General features: G+C 41.5%; 1 protein-coding gene across 2 annotated transcripts in view; it reads left to right on the top strand.

Annotated features, from left to right (window-relative positions):
* The window catches only part of LOC142659067 (ectonucleoside triphosphate diphosphohydrolase 8-like), a 46,280-nt gene extending 31,035 nt beyond the window's left edge, over positions 1 to 15,245 (top strand). For both annotated transcript variants that reach the window (XM_075834788.1, XM_075834789.1), the window contains exons 4-10: positions 4,198 to 4,348; positions 8,242 to 8,401; positions 8,483 to 8,713; positions 11,386 to 11,643; positions 11,741 to 11,851; positions 13,451 to 13,588; positions 14,715 to 15,245. In XM_075834788.1, coding sequence (XP_075690903.1) covers positions 4,198 to 4,348; positions 8,242 to 8,401; positions 8,483 to 8,713; positions 11,386 to 11,643; positions 11,741 to 11,851; positions 13,451 to 13,588; positions 14,715 to 14,930 — 1,265 coding nt within the window. In that variant the 3' untranslated portion in view covers positions 14,931 to 15,245. The remainder of the gene's footprint in view (positions 1 to 4,197; positions 4,349 to 8,241; positions 8,402 to 8,482; positions 8,714 to 11,385; positions 11,644 to 11,740; positions 11,852 to 13,450; positions 13,589 to 14,714) is intronic.
* The last annotated feature ends 2,967 nt before the right edge of the window (positions 15,246 to 18,212 follow it).

The following is an 18,212-nucleotide window of genomic DNA, read 5'->3' as shown; positions in this document are numbered from 1 at the left end:
TCTGCTGAGCTGCTGTATCTAATCCTATCATGTGTGATACTGTCTGCTGAGCTGCTGTATCTAATCCTATCGTGTGATACTTTCTGCTGAGCCTCTGTATCTAATCTTATCATGTGTGATACTGTCTGCTGAGCTGTGTATCTAATCCTAGCATGTGTGATACTGTCTGCTGAGCCTCTGTATCTAATCTTATCATGTGTGATACTGTCTGCTGAGCTGCTGTATCTAATCCTATACTGTGTGATACTGTCTGCTGAGCCTCTATATCTAATCTTATCATGTGTGATACTGTCTGCTGAGCAATGTATCTAATCCTATCATGTGTGATACTGACTGCTGAGCCTCTGTATCTAATCTTATCATGTGTGATACTGCCTGCTGAGCTGTGTATCTAATCTTATCATGTGTGATACTGTCTGCTGAGCTGTGTATCTAATCCTCTCATGTGTGATACTGTCTGCTGAGCTGTGTATCTAATCCTCTCATGTGTGATACTGTCTGCTGAGCTGCTGTATCTAATCCTATCATGTGCGATACTGTCTGCTGAGCTGCTGTATCTAATCCTATCATGTGTGATACTGTCTGCTGAGCTGCTGTATCTAATCCTATCATGTGTGATACTGTCTGCTGAGCTGTGTATCTAATCTGATCATACGTGATACTGCCTGCTGAGCTGTGTATCTAATCTTATCATGTGTGATACTGTCTGCTGAGCTGTGTATCTAATCCTCTCATGTGTGATACTGTCTGCTGAGCTGCTGTATCTAATCCTATCATGTGCGATACTGTCTGCTGAGCTGCTGTATCTAATCCTATCATGTGTGATACTGTCTGCTGAGCTGCTGTATCTAATCCTATCATGTGTGATACTGTCTGCTGAGCTGTGTATCTAATCTGATCATACGTGATACTGTCTGCTGAGCTGTGTATCTAATCCTATCATGTGTGATACTGTCTGCTGAGCTGCTGTATCTAATCCTATCATGTGTGATACTGTCTGCTGAGCTGTGTATCTAATCCTATCATATGTGATACTGTCTGCTGAGCTGTGTATCTAATCCTATCATGTGTGATACTGTCTGCTCAGCCCTGTATCTAATCCTATCCTGTGTGATACTGTCTGCTGAGCTGCTGTATCTAATCCTATCATGTGTGATACTGTCTGCTGAGCTGTGTATCTAATCCTATCATGTATGGTACTGTCTGCTGAGCTGTGTATCTAATCCTACCATGTGTGATACCGTCTCCTGAGGTGTTGTATCTAATCCTATTATGTGATACTTCTGCTGATCAGGTGTATTCAGCGTTTCGTTCCCACGGGGTGTTTTTTTACGCGTCGTTTGTAAAAACGGCGCGTAAAAAAAGCCCTGTATAAGAGCAGCGCATGTCACTTCTTGAGACGTTTTTCAAAAAACGGCTGTAAATCAGAGGCTGGTTTCCATAGAAAAGCTCCGTATTTTACAGCGGTTTTTCGTTGGGCGTGTGAACATTCCCTCAGTGTGAACATTCCCTCAGTGTGAACATTCCCTCAGTGTGAACATTCCCTCAGTGTGAACATTCCCTCAGTGTGAACATTCCCTCAGTGTGAACATTCCCTCAGTGTGAACATTCCCTCAGTGTGAACATTACTTTGCTGTGGCAGGGAAAGGCTTCTACAGTCCTTCGTAGTTCTCTGATGATTGCTCCAAGTTCAGACTATTAATCAATAATGTTCATAGGTCTCAGAAAGTCAAATATTGACAGGGCAATTCAAGCCTAACGACAGCCAAAAACACGTTGTGTGCTGTATGATCTCATCCCGCGTCGCATCCGCGTTCCTCTTCTCCAGTCAGGGGATCCCTCTTTCTAAGGCCATATGCACACGATGCGTATTCCATGCAGAACTGCCGCACAGATTTTCCTGCGCCAAATCCGCAGCGTAATACATTACCAGCAGTACTACAAGTAATCTCATCGACACGCTGCTGAATTTTTCTCGTACATAAATTGACCTGCGGTGCGTATTTCAAAATCCGCAGCATGTTTATTTATCTTGGGTTTCCGTCTCAGAATTGTATCTGACAACTTTATAAAAAAAACAAACAAAAACACGCACCAAAATCCACAGAATAAATACGGCACTTCCGCATCAAAATGTAAAAATAGCACCTAAAAACCGCATCAAAAAACACATTATCAAGTGCGCATTTTTCCCGTGTTTACCTGCAGTTTTACATCAAATTACGCCACGTGTACATGTAGCCTGATGGTTTATTCTTAAAGGGGTTGTATAGGTTGTATTGGATTAGCAGACCATGGCTGCTTTCTTCCAAAAACAGCGCCACACCTGTCCACAGGTTGTGTGTGGTATTGCAGTTCAGCCCCATTCGCTTCAATAAAGCTCAGCTGCAATACCAGACACAACCCAAGGACAGGTGTGGCGCTGTTTCTTGAAGACCGCAGCCATGTTTTTCTAATCCTGTGCAATCCCAAAACAGGAAAACGGGGATGCCATTCATAAATCCTATAGAACCAAAAAGTGTTTGTGACACATGTATATGAATCTCTGTTTATAAGTCTTAGGCCGGGTTCCCACGGGTTGGATACTCGCTGCAAAAACTGCGCAGTGTATCCCGCATGGAACCCGCAGCACCTTTCTTCCGAAAAACCGCACTTTTTTTAACCGTTCAGTTCATACTTACCCCCTCTCACTCTTTTGCGCGTAGTCCGGCCTTCTACGATGACGTTGCAGGTTCTGTGACGCTGCAGCGGTCACAGGGGATGCAACGTCATCCCAGGAGTCCAGACTGCAGGAAGGAGGAGAGAGTTCTGGCTTTCTGTTGCTGGTTTTGCATCCCCATTGAATTCGATGGAGAAAACTCGCAACCGAATAGCAACGAAATCTCGGCATAAATTGACGTGCTGAGAATTTTAATTCCGCACCGGAGGTCCATTTATTAACGTTTACGCTGCAGGGTTTTTTTCCCGCAGCGTCGGCATGAAATTTATTAAATCTCATCCACTTTGCTGCTACTGTAAATGCTGCGGAATTTCCACACAGAATTCCGTTGCGGCCTAAAACCGTCGCTGTATCAGCTGTCTACATAACTCTAAGGGTATGTTCACACGGCTTATTTTCGGCCGTTTTTCGCGCCATAAATGGCCAAAAAATTGGAAGCAGAATGCCTTCAAACATCTGCCCATTCATTTCATTGGGAAAAACGGCGTTCTGTTCCGACGGGCCATTTATTTGGGCGGCTGTTTTGAAAAACGGCCGCGAAAAAGAAGTGCAGGTCACTTCTTGGGTCGTTTTTGGAGCCATTTTTCATAGACTATAGAAAACAGCTCCAAAAACGGCTGTAAAAAACGCAGCGAATACCACGAGTGGTTTAAAAAACTTCTGAAAATCAGGAGTTTTTTTCCCCTAGAAAACAGCTCCGTATTTTCAGACGTTTTTGAGTTTGCGTGTGAACAGGTCCTTATAGACATCTATATGTGACTGGGACAGGGGGTCAGTTGGGGTCCCAGTTGCAGAGATGGGATGGGGCCCTCACCATATTGTATGCCTAATGCTAGATTCACACGAGCGTTTACGTTATGCGCGCGTAAAAAAAAAAACGCAGCGTTTCTCTTGCATTGCAGTTCCGTGTCTCATCCGTGTACGGTGCGCGGCTGCGTTTTTTTTACACGCGTATGTCATGCATTTTTTATGTCAGCAAGAAAACTGAAGGAGGTGTTTTTTTTTTTCCCTCATCATTTCTTTAGCAACCGGTCCGGATGACTTCAATGGGCTGCGTGGTGCGCAAAAACGCACCAAAATAGGACCTGCAGTGAATTTCACGCAACGGACACACGTTACGTGAAAATCAACGCATGTCTGAATGGCCCCATTGAATTGCATAGGTCCATGTGACGGCCGTTGTTCAACGCTCATGCGAATCAGGCCTCAGGGCCTCCACCCTACCTACGTATAAAACCACTTACCTGCTATTTATTCTGTTCAGTGTCAGCTGCCCCATTACTAAACGATTATATGTGATTATAACTTAGCTGTGTTGTCTATTGTGAGTCTAAATAAAGGTAGTCCAAAAATCAACTTCCTGTCTCATCAGACAATTCAACTGATGTTCTGTCCTCCATGCTTTGCACTGCAGCTGATTGTTCAAATTAGCACATATAATAATACAACATATATCGGTCATTTATTTCTATCATTAGGTTCAGGGCTTTCTTCTTATGCTGATAATCCAGCCCAGGCCGGGGAGGTACTAAAACCCTGCATGGACGAGGCTCTGAAAATTATCCCTTCCAAACAGCACAGAGAGACCAGAACATTACTGGGAGCAACAGCCGGAATGAGGCTACTCAAGTAAAATATTAAGAATTGTGTCAAATCGTGAGAATACCATATAATATAGAATATATTCTACAGCCGGCAGGATTATTATCAGGACCGATTCCGATCATAACGTTATATTCGAGAATGACTCCGAATTCTGTTTCCTAATCTAACAAAGCGGCTGTAAACGGGGGTGTCACTCTGAAAGTGTTATAAAACATGAACCATAATAAATGGATTACGTAATGGTAGCCTTATCTACGTTAACCGATGACATCATCATTTACCAAACGACCTAATCAAATAGTTAATGAATTCGGTGCGGAATTGTGCAAACGGTGAAAGGGTTCCTTATCATTGTCAATAATTGATGTCACATTCTCGGTAACGTCCCATCCCGGAAGGGTGCTCCTGTATGCGAAATTGCCCGTTTTAGAACACCGGGTGCTTCTGCATTCAAAAGGGGTTTTCCCATCTCGGACATTTATGGCATACCCACATTACACGCCATAAATGTACTATAGACGCAGGTCTCACCTCTGGGACCCGCACCTATCTCTATAACCGGACCCTTTGACCACCCGGTCCCAAATTCTGCCGCTGGGCTCCAGCTACTTTTTGACCAGGTGGCTGTGTTTTCCGGAAAGAGTCGAGCACGTTTTGCTATAGTGTTTCCTAAACTCCCTAAGAAATAAATGGAAGTCACGGAAACAGCGTAGCAAGTCGACTTTTGTGGTTTTCGTTACGCTCGCGGTTTTTGTAACTCCCATTCTCTGTTATGGATGTTGCGGAAACGGCGTAGCAAAAGACGCTTGGCTGTTTCCCGGAAAACCCGTCCATCCTGTCAGTCAGTGGCTGGAGCATAGCGAAAGCAGCAGAAGTTAGGACGGAGCGTCAGGGGGGCCCCTGTTCTAGACATAGGTGTGGGACCCGCATCTATCGGACATTTATGGCACATCCTGTGGATATGCCATAAATGTCCGAGATGGGAATACCCCTTTAAATTCAGCTAAGGTTTACCCAAGTAGGGGTCCAGGGACTGAAGATAAGTTTTCTGATTGTCGGAATACCCCTTTAAAAGAGTCTATTTCAGAAAAATATTATACTGATTCCCCCCAGGAGAAGCTGAATAAGAATGTGGTGTATATTAGATAATGTTACCCCATCCCAAATAAAGGCTTTGAACATCTATTTAAAGGGGACCTGCCATCTCTGCTGACATGTCTGTTTTAGTCAATAATTGTATTCCCCATTAAAGAACAATTCTAGAGCATTTTTTCTTAGAACTCTATGTTGTGTCGTTCCTCTGTTATTCCTCCTAGAAACGTATGAATTGACTACTGGGCGTTATCATTCCCCTTGTCAAAGGGGTGTGTCCCTACACAGTCTGAGACTGTGCGCACTGATTGGACATTGCAACCTGTGTAGGGACACACCCCCAACTGGTAACACCCGGTTGTCAATTTATTTATAAGTTTCTAGGAAGAATAACAGAGGAACGGCACATACCTCAGTTATAAGAAAAGGTGCTCCAGAATTGTTAATATATGGTGAATACGATTATTTACTAAACAGAGATGTTAGGAGAGGTAACCGGTGATCTCTGAAGGGATTTCATACATTAATAAAAGGAAGTAATTATGATATGCAGATTCTGCTTTCCTTCACCAGGGCTGGGATGAGGGGAAGGCAAAGTAGGCAGGTCCTAAGGGCACCATTAAGGGGGGGGGGCTATAATTTATGTATTTAACAGAAATCAATGTCTGTTTCTTTTCTACAACCAATTTGACAGTGTGTTAATAATGGGCTAACCATCAGTGAAATTAAATGATTGTCCATTCGACCAAGGATGGAGGCATATAAGCCTTGCGCACTGCTCCGCACTGATCACGGGGCTCATGGGGGTCCCTTCTGTACTGATTCATTTCATAAAATATCTTTGTAGAGGGTCAGAGACATGAAGCTAAATAATAAAAATCTGTCTGCCTGCACCCACCACTAGGGGGAGCCTACTGCGTTAATATTCTGGTCAATGTATTAACACTATGCAGTAAACTCCCCCCTAGTGGTGTCTGCATGCAGCCTGAGTTTTACAATGTCTATGTAGGGGATTTGGAGCTTTGTATCAGCGAAATTGAACCATGACCGCTATTAAGACACATTCATGAATTAACTCATAATGTTAGACATAAAAACAACAGGGTGTTACAAGGCGGATGTTCACTTTGAAAATGGTGCCCATTGCCACTTCCACTTTTAGGCACTGTAGCCCCGTTGCCTCTTGGGTGCGACCAACATTAACCGGTCTACACGAACGTGTACTGTATTATCTGGAATTCGATAAAGGGGATATAATTGGTTTTCAATACCAGATTGGTGACATAGGCGCCGGTTATCTATATGCTGTGATGATGTCACTAATGGATAATCAATGTGTCCCTTCTGATCCCTACAATCCTTACATCCTTTAGCCTGAAGCGATGGCCTTGGAAGGATAGTGACAGTGATATTATTACAGTGACTGTACTTGACAGTTTTTTTTTTTCCAAGCAAAATAGATTATCTTGTACTAGAAGACATCTCAGAAATAAAAAAAATATATATAATTAATTTTCCAAGTCTTCTTGCAGTGAAACAAACGGATGTGTGTCCGGGTCGTAGAAATGATCCGCAAAATATAGAACATGTCCTATTCTTGTCCGCCATTGCGGCACGGACATAGAAGTCTATGGGCGCTACTGCAATTTCGGATAGCTACGGATCCGTAATTGCGGACAGAAAAAACCCTTACGGTCGTGTGCCTGAGGCCTAAATCATTAAAGAGGCTCCGTCCCCACATTATAAGTGGCCTATATTGTACATTATGTGATCGGCGCTGTAATGTAAATTACAGCAGAGTTTTTTATTTAGAAAAACGATCATTTTTGACGGAGTTATGACCTATATTAGCTTTATGCTAATGAGTTTCTCAATGGACAACTGGGCGTGTTTTACTTTTTGGCCATGTGGGCGTTGTGGAGAGAAGTGTATGACGCTGACCAATCAGTGACCAATCAGCGTCATACACTTCTCTCCATTAATTTACTCTGCAGATAGCGATATAGCTATATCATTATGTGCAGCCACATAAACACACTATAACGCTACTCATGTGTCATGACCATGAATATACATCACTACCAGCCAGGACGTGATGTGTATTCAGAATCCTGACACTTCTGTAGCGTCTCTGTGAGACTACAGCACAGCGAGATCTCGCTGGGAATGACAGTTTACAGCGTAATCTCCCGAGACTACGCCTGCTCTGCTGTAACTCACAGAGAAGTGCAGAGAAGTGGTCAGGATTCTGAATACACATGACGTCCTGGCTGGAGGTAATGTATATTCATTGTCAGGACACTGCAGTAACATTATAGTGTGTTTATGTGGCTGCACATAGTGATATAGCTATATCGCTATGTGCTGTGTAAATGAATGGAGAGAAGTGTATGACGCTGATTGGTCACTGATTGGTCACTGATTGGTCAGTGTCATAAACTCCTCTGTACAACGCCCACATGGCCAAAAAGTAAAACACGCCCAGTTGTCCATTGAGAAACTCATTAGCATAAAACTAAAATAGGTCATAACTCCGTCAAAAATGATTGTATTTCTAAATAAAAAACACTGTTGTGATCTACATTACAGCGCCGATCACATAATGTACAATATAGGGAATTTATAATGTGGTGACAGAGACTCTTTAATATAAAACAAATCTCCAACAAGGGCATCTTAGAAATTAAACAGTTTCCCCTTTAAGGTCTATAATGGCGGCCATATTGGTTATCATGGTTATTATGAAATATTTCTTATCCAAAAATTTTCATTTTTGCAATTTTTGTGTGGCCGGACCCGCTATAATATTCTGAGTATGTTCATAGGTTGCAAAATGAGACCAAAATACAGCATATCTTTGATGAAGTTTCCAAAACTCTCAGTCAGTATCCAGTGAACTTCCAAGGTGCTCGAATATTAGATGGTAAAGAGGAAGGCTCGCTCGGCTGGGTGACCATCAACTATCTTCTGGGAACCTTCATACGGGTCAGTAGTGAAAGCCCTTTCTTCCCATCAAGTCATTTTTGAAGGCATTTGTTGACCCGGTTGTCTTTTCCTTTCCACCAGTATTCGTATATACGGAGCTGGATACATCCCAAACAAGCTCAGATGTTTGGCGCCATGGATCTAGGTGGTGCCTCCACCCAAATGACTTTCCAACCTTCAGGGGATATTGAAGACAAAAGCACGGAGATGATCTTCAGACTCTATGGCTACGACTACACCATCTACACTCATAGCTACCTCTGCTATGGCCAGGACCAGGCACTGAAGAGACTCCTTGTTCATCTCATAGAGGTAAAATATCCGTAGGTTATGCAATGGAAAGCTCAATCAGATGTCTTGCCGCCATTCATTTCAGGTATACAGTCCACAAATGGTAAAAGTTTCCGGTTCTCCTAGATGCACTTAAATCTGTTGCAAAGTACAAAGTGCCACTACCAATTATCCGAGTCTGAAAATCCACCTAACGCCATGTTTTTAGGTCCAAAATTCTGTGCAGATTATCATTGAGTTCTATGTATTAACATGCAGTATGCTCCTAGGCTCCCCCTAGTGGTGGCTGCAGGCAGACGGAATTTTATTATTGAACTCTATGGCTATGCAGGGGATTTGGAGCTCTGTGTTAGAAAAACAGAGCTCTGACCCCTATAAAGGTAGATTAAGAAATATATCGGCACAGAATATTGGATTACATCGACATTGACATATGCCTTGGACAACAAGGCTGAGGGACCACCATAAAAATGTAATTATATATTTGATTTAATTGTATAATCGGTCTCTTTTAGTTTACCAGGTCCCCACAGTGGGGACTCCTTCTCCCTGGTGATCTGGGGTACTGAGTGATCATTTGCAACAGTGCCAGAAAGTGAAGCACTACAGTCTAGGACAGGGGTCAGCAACCTTCGGCCCTCCAGCTGTTGTAAAACTACGATTCTCAGCATGCTGACCCCTGGTCTAGGATATAGAATATGAAATTTTAAATGCGAGGTATGAACAGGCTTTAATAAAATCATCTTCTATCTGCAACATATGGCCGCTGATGTAAAATAGTGAATCGACGCCAGGCCGTGCCACATGCCACAACCCGAGAACATGTGACTGCGTATCTGGGTCATGTGACAATTTACCAACATTTCAGGAGAATTATAAGTGTAGTACGTTGATCCGGAAATCCCAGTTATGTTGCAATCTGCAAATAGAAACCATTACTAAGACGCAGTTATAACTTTTACACCCCCCTTCGACTTACCTCCACCTCAAGGAAATGCATCTGCTGTACAAACAATGTGTAATGCAAATCTACAGTATCATCTACTTCATGCCTCTAGGACAGTCCTGCCCCGTTGTTTTATTACGGGCCTGAATATATATTATTACTACATACCTGCTGGATGATATGAGATGCCGATGGTGGCGGTCCATGAGCTGAGACACCCAAATAATGGCTAGAAGGTGCTGCAGCGCCTTGGGAAATATCGTACCCCTTTAGCTTCACTCATATCCAGAGTGGCCCCAAAACTAAATCTGCAACGAAGACCTGTCACCTCTCTTGACATGTCTGTTTTAATAAATACTTGTATTACCTATGAAATAACAATCCTGAAAGATATTTTCTTAAAACTATGAGTTGTGCCGTTCCTCTGTTATTCCTCCTAGCAATTAATGAATGAATTCACAATTAGGTGTCACAATACCTCCCAACTTTCAAGTACCAGAAAGAGGGACAAACTTATTTTTTTCTCTTTAAAGCCACGCCTCTAATCCCAACCAATCCCCGCCCATACACATCCGGTTCAGCCCACACAGTATCATGCCCCCATACAGAATAATGCCCCGATGGATGTACCCATACAGTATAAAACCAACACAGATTCTCCCATACAGTATAATCCCCACACAGAAGCCCCCATACAGTATAATGCCTTCCATACAGTATAATGCCCAAACAAATTCCCCCATACAGCATAATGCCCCATAGCTGCCCCATACAGTATAATGCCCACACAGATGCCCCATGCAGCATAATGCCCCCATACACTATAATGCCCCCCTAGCTGCCCTTATACAGCATAATGCCCCCAAAGCTGCCCCTAGTTCCAGTGCCCTTGTAGATACTGCTCCCATACAGTGCCACAGTGTCTGTGTTGATAGTGAATCCCCAGCCAGAGCATAGGCAAGGGATTCCGCTCCTAGAGGGAAGCCCTGATGTCACTGTCCATATATGGACCATGACGTCAAGGGCATCCCCGAGCACAGCGCTTAAAGTAGCGCTGTGCCCGGGGAGTCCTCAGTGAGAGGAGGAGGAGCTTACTCTGTGGACGCAGATACAGATGACAGCGGGACATCCGGGATGGTTGGGAGGCATGGGTGTTAATATTCAGAGGTGTGGCCCTACAGTGTCACTCTATCATCAATGATTGGACAGTGTCTGTCTGTGTAGGGACACGCCCCCCACTAATAACACCCAGTTGTCAATTTATTCATACATTTCCAGGTGGAACAACAGAGGAATGGCACAATGTAGAGTTCTAAGAGAAAGTGCTTTAAAATTGTTATTTCATAGGTAATACAATCATTTACTAAAACAGACATGTCAGGAGAGGAAACCGTTTATTTTTAAGAAGGCCCTGCACCTATCATGTGCCATGTACAATACTGGCATCTTCCTATGGGGTAGAGAGTCATCTGGGCCCCTCAGGCACCAGGGCTGCATGCGACTGGTACCTCTGGACCCCCAAAAGCTACGCCCCAGATCATATTGTCCTACTTAAATCACAAAAAACAACTCCGAATGCAGCTGAAGGGTCGGCTGCGTTGTTATAACAATTAATAAGGGTCTCGGCTCATGGACCACCACCGATAGAAACTTCAGATATGACGTGTCAGAAAATATTTAAAGGTATACACGACCTATAATTTAATGATTGTAAAAATGGCATAAAAAAATCCTGTGTTTTCTTTAGAAACACGGCTCAGGTAACGTCAAGCACCCTTGTTATCCAAAAGGTTATTCGGCCACAGTCCATCTGTCTTCGGTCTACAATAGTCCCTGCGTCACGAGATCCCCGGGCAATATAGAGTCCAATGTTACCGTGGAGGGAACCGGGGACTCTTACGAATGTCAGCGATCTTTCAGAGAGATCTTCAATTTTTCAGCCTGCACTAATACATCCTGTTCCTTTAATGGCGTCTACCAGCCTCCGGTGTATGGAGAGTTTTATGTGAGTATTTATTAACCTTTAATGTTCTGGTAAAAATCAAAGCACCCCCTGTGCTGTAGTGGTGGGATTGTCGTCATGTCCTCTCGTCTCCTTGCAGGCGTTCTCTGCCTTTTACTACACTTTCAATTTCCTTAATCTGACGTGTGGACAATCCTTGAGCGTGACCAACACCTCCATCTGGCAATACTGCTCCCGGGATTGGACGGAGGTAAGATTGTGGTTACAATACACAGATACTTTTCGAAAAAATGGTCCGGGAGGGCCGAAACCTCTGTCACGTGGTATCTTTTACTTTCTAATGCATTGACCTTGAATGCAACTAATCATTAACTGGAGGTTTCCCTCGTAAATTTTTCCACTGTGATGATGTCATAATAAACATTCACAACATTAAATTGCATCGATTTGGAGAAACGTGAAATGTTTGTAGTAGTATCACACAGGATAGGATTAGATACACAGCTCAGCAGACAGTATCACACATGATAGGATTATATACACAGCTCAGCAGGCAGTATCACACATGATAGGATTAGATACAGCGACTCAACAGACAGTATCACACATGATAGGATTAGATACAGCGACTCAGCAGACAGTATCACACATGATAGGATTAGATACAGCGACTCAACAGACAGTATCACACATGATAGGATTAGATACAGCGACTCAGCAGACAGTATCACACATAATAGGATTAGATGCAGCAGACAATATCATACATGATAGGATTAGATACAGCAGCTCAGCAGACAGTATCACACATGATAAGATTAGATACAGCGGCTCAGCAGACAGTATCACACATAATAGGATTAGATACAGCAGCTCAGCAGACAGTATCACATATAATAGGATTAGATACAGCAGCTCAGCAGACAATATCACACATGATAGGATTAGATACAGAGGCTCAGCAGACAGTATCACACATGATAGGATTAGATACAGCGGCTCAGCAGACAGTATCACATATAATAGGATTAGATACAGCAGCTCAGCAGACAGTATCACACATGATAGGATTAGATACAGCGACTCAACAGACATGATCACACATGATAGGATTAGATACAGAGGCTCAGCAGACAATATCACACATGATAGGATTAGATACAGAGGCTCAGCAGACAGTATCACACATGATAGGATTAGATACAGCGGCTCAGCAGACAGTATCACATATAATAGGATTAGATACAGCAGCTCAGCAGACAATATCACACATGATAGGATTAGATACAGAGGCTCAGCAGACAGTATCACACATGATAGGATTAGATACAGCAGCTCAGCAGACAGTAACACATATAATAGGATTAGATACAGCAGCTCAGCAGACAGTATCACACATGATAAGATTAGATACAGTGGCTCAGCAGACAGTATCACACATGATAAGATTAGATACAGCAGCTCAACAGACAGTATCACCACATAAGTCTTAGATACAAAGCTCAGCAGGCAATATAACACATGAGATCAGATACACAGCTCAGCTGACAGTATCTCACATGATAGGGCTTCGATACACCATCACACCAGACAGCATCACAAATTATAGGATTGGATACACCAGCTCATCAGACAGTATCACACACGATAGTGTTTAGATACACTGACTCAGCAGACTGTATCACACATGCTAGGGTTTAGATACACTAGCTCAGCAGACAGTATCACACATGATGGGGTTAGATACAGCAGCTAATCAGACAGTATCACACATGATGGGATTAGATACAACATCTGGCACGGTGTTATCCTCCTACACACTAACAAGTTGTTCTTCTGTTGCTTTCAGCTCAGCGCCAGTTTCCCATCAGAGAGCACGAGGCGTCTGCTGGAGTACTGCAGCTCCGCCATGTATATCTTGACGCTGCTCTTGGACGGTTACAGGTTTAGCAGTGAAACGTGGGATAACATACATTTTGCCAAGCAGGTGTGTACTGAGAATGTATAAATAGAGATATATAGTGGGTCATATCTGCCTCTTGATAAGGTATCTCTAGTCTGTTATCCGGGAACTACTATTATAACCATATAGGACATGCAGTGAGTTTCACGCAACGGACACTCGCTGATGAGAACTCACGCATGTGTGAATAGCCCCAATTAAATCAATAGGGCCGTGTGCTGTGCGTGGTTTCAATGCACAGCACAAGGACGAGAATCACGTTCGTGTGAATGGGCCCTTAGGCTGAGGCCTCATGCACACGACCGTAGCCACGTACACTGTCCGTGATTACGGCACAGACGGCCTGAGTAGAGTCATCCGCGGGCCGTCCACAATCACGGACCGTGCACACATAAAATGTACATTGACTTTAAAGGAACTCGGACCGCAAATACGGTCCGTAAAATGACTTGTCCTAATTTTTTGCGGTCCGGGCTCCCAGACAATGCACGGATAGTATGCAGCCGCAAAACTACAGTCGTGAATATGAGGCCTTCGTTTACACGTTTAGAAGGACCCAATCGGGTAACTGCTTTTTAGGATGATTGAAGTTCGCACATAGTATTAGTTTTAAAAAGATCACTACTGGGTCATGTAAACTCAGGGATTATGGGAATTAATCAGATTGTACAGAAAATCATAATAGGTAAGTATAAGGTCTGTTTACTGGATCACTCTAGAAATATTACATATCATTATGAGACCGTTTCAAAATTTTAATATAGGAGACTTTTTTTTATTTTTTTATGTTTAATCCTATTATAAACTATATATCTATCGACGTTCACACTGCCATTCTGGGGTTCCGTTCGGAGCCTCCGTTGGCAATTCTATCACTTTTGGCGTCAAGAACAGCGCAATCCTTGCCATCAAATAGACTAAAACCTCAACAAACCCCCATTATAAAGCTATGTTCACATCTGTGCTAGGTTTCCGAGAAAAACTGAACCACCAGATCCATTGTATGCTGGTATCCAATGACACCCATTGATTTTAATGGGTTCCGTCAGGTTTCCGTCCTTTTTCAAGACAAAATAGAACTGGATATAGGTCAATGATGTCATCAATAGGAGACAAAAAGCCCAGGTTAACATTTCTTTCCTCCTTACAGGCCGGCAATGCGGACGTAGGGTGGACTTTGGGATACATGCTAAACCTGACCAATATGATTCCTTCGGAGGAACCGTCTCTATTGAAGGCCCATGATTACAATATCTGGGTGGCTGCAATATTCTTTATAGTGCTGAGTGTGGTGGCGGGACTGGTGGCGGCTCCGCTGCATTGTTACTGCCGGAACGCTTGTGCGGAACAGGCATGGTGGACATGAGACCGTGGATGGACTGTGGCCAGTGTGACTAGTACTGACCCCAGGAAATGCTTCAGAGACTGTACATTCAATGCATAATTTATATGGCCTCATATGGACAAAGGCATTTTTGTGGGAAATGATTGTCCGAGTCAAAGTACTGTGTATAGATGTATATGGTGCAATAGGAATATTACAATACAATGCAAATATGCTTCGTTCCGAGCCCTCGGCAAGAACTCCAATGCTAAAATATATACTGTAAATAACACAAACCCCAGATTATGCAATAAGCCCTTGGCAAGGATATAAAATGGAAATGTTTGTTGATTACAAGGTGTTTGCTGTCATTTATTGGGGACCATTTTTATTTTTTTTTTCCGACTTGCAGTACCACTTGTCACCACATGGTCAGCGGCTCAGCTCCACCAATGGTGAGCTCTCTCACATAAATTTATTTTTTGTAATCTAACAACTTCATTTGCATAATTTGCCACAAGTGGGCACCATATCAATAAAACGTATGCTCCATTTTTTTATTCCAAAAACTCTGTCGGCTAGCCAAAGTGAAGTTGAAAAAAAATTGTGCCAAATTTAAAAAAGTCATTGTCAAAATTGAATTTTTAAAAAATATATATAAATATTACTTTTATTATTATTATTATTATTATTATTATTATTATTATATTAATATAAATATATATATAAATGTGTCCCACAATGACTATGACTTCTGTACTGTTTATCTGTGGAGACCAGGAAATACCAGTGTTAAATATCACCCCCTATTGGCTGATCAAAGTAATGCAAGTGATACTACGAAATCAAAACTGTACGGAGCTGTTTCAAAGGGAAAACAGCTCCTGATTTTCAGGCGTTTTTTAATCAAACTCGCGTTTTTCGCTATGTTTTTGACGGTCGTTTTTGGAGCTGGTTTTCTATAGAGTCAATGAAAAGCGGCTCCAAAAACGTCCCAAGAAGTGACATGCACTTCTTTTTTGCGGGCGTGTTTTTACGTGCTGTTTTTAGAAAACGAGGCGTAAAACAACGCCCAGTCGGAACAGAACGCCGTATTTCCCATTTAAATCAATAGGCAGATGATTGGAGGTGTTCTGCTTCTGATTTTTCGGCTGTTTATGGCCCGAAAAATGGACGAAAATAAGCCGTGTGAACATACCGGATGCAAGCATTGCTTACTGAGAATTTATCGATTAGCTTGTATATATAAAAATATACATCCACAGCATAACTGTACACCCAGGTATTCCAGCATGGCCTATATCACTATATACAAGGAGATGTATAATATACCAGCTGTACATATATAATTATATACAGAAGATACCCAGGTTATACCAGCATGCTCCATATCACTATATACAAGGAGATGTATAACTTATACCAGCTGTACATATATAATTATATACAGAAGATACCCAGGTTATACCAGCATGCTCCATATCACTATATACAAGAAGATGTATAACTTATACCAGCTGTACATATATAATTATATACAGAAGATACCCAGGTTATACCAGCATGCTTCATATCACTATATACAAGAAGATGTATAACTTATACCAGCTGTACATATATAATTATATACAGAAGATACCCAGGTTATACCAGCATGCTACATATCACTATATACAAGAAGATGTATAACTTATACCAGCTGTACATATATAATTATATACAGAAGATACCCAGGTTATAACAGCATGCTCTATATCACTATATACAAGAAGATGTATAACTTATACCAGCTGTACATCTATTATTATATACAGAAGATACCCAGGTTATACCAGCATGCTCCATATCACTATATACAAGAAGATGCATAACTTATACCAGCTGTACATATATAATTATATACAGAATATACCCAGGTTATACCAGCATGCTCCATATTACTATATACAAGGAGATGTATAACTTATACCAGCTATACATATATAATTATATATAGAAGATACCCAGGTTATACCAGCATGCTCCATATCACTATATACAAGAAGATGTATAACTTATACCAGCTGTACATATATAATTATATACAGAAGATACCCAGGTTATACCAGCATGCTCCATATCACTATATACAGAAGATGTATAACTTATACCAGCTGTACATCTATAATTATATACAGAACATACCCAGGTTATACCAGCATGCTCCATATCACTGTATACAAGAAGATGTATAACTTATACCAGCTGTACATATATAATTATATACAGAAAATACCCAGGTTATAGCAGCATGCTCCATATCACTATATACAAGAAGATGTATAACTTATACCAGCTGTACATATATAATTATATACAGAAGATACCCAGGTTATACCAGCATGCTCCATATCACTATATACAAGAAGATGTATAACTTATACCAGCTGCACATATATAATTATATACAGAAGATACCCAGGTTATACCAGCATGCTCCATATCACTATATACAAGAAGATGTATAATATACCAGCTGTACATATATAATTATATACAGAAGATACCCAGGTTATACCAGCATGCTCCATATCACTATATACAAGAAGATGTATAACTTATACCAGCTGTACATATATAATTATATACAGGATATACCCAGGTTATACCAGCATGCTCCGTATCACTATATACAAGAAGATATATAACTTATACCAGCTGTACATATATAATTATATACAGAAGATACCCAGGTTATACCAGCATGCTCCATATCACTATATACAAGAAGATGTATAAATTATACCAGCTATACATATATAATTATATACAGAAGATACCCAGGTTATACCGGCATGCTCCATATCACTATATACAAGAAGATGTATAACTTATACCAGCTGTACATATATAATTATATACAGAAGATGCCCAGGTTATACCAGCATGCTCCATATCACTATATACAAGAAGATGTATAACTTATACCAACTGTACATGTATAATAATATACAGAAGATACTCAGGTTATACCAGCATGCTCCATATCACTATATACAAGAAGATGTATAACTTATACCAGCTGTACATATATAATTATATACAGAAAATACCCAGGTTACACCAGCATGCTCCATATCACTATATACAAGAAGATGTATAACTTATACCAGCTGTACATACATAATTATATACAGAAGATACCCAGGCTATACCAGCATGCTCCATATCACTATATACAAGAAGATGTATAAATTATACCAGCTGTACACATATAATTATATACAGAAGATACCCAGGCTATACCAGCATGCTCCATATCACTATATACAAGAAGATGTATAA

This window comes from Rhinoderma darwinii, chromosome 8 (genome assembly GCF_050947455.1).
Source record: "Rhinoderma darwinii isolate aRhiDar2 chromosome 8, aRhiDar2.hap1, whole genome shotgun sequence".
In the NCBI taxonomy this organism is placed as follows: domain Eukaryota; kingdom Metazoa; phylum Chordata; class Amphibia; order Anura; family Rhinodermatidae; genus Rhinoderma; species Rhinoderma darwinii.
Note: the sequence above shows the minus strand (reverse complement) of the source record. Positions and strands in the feature narration are given on the sequence as shown.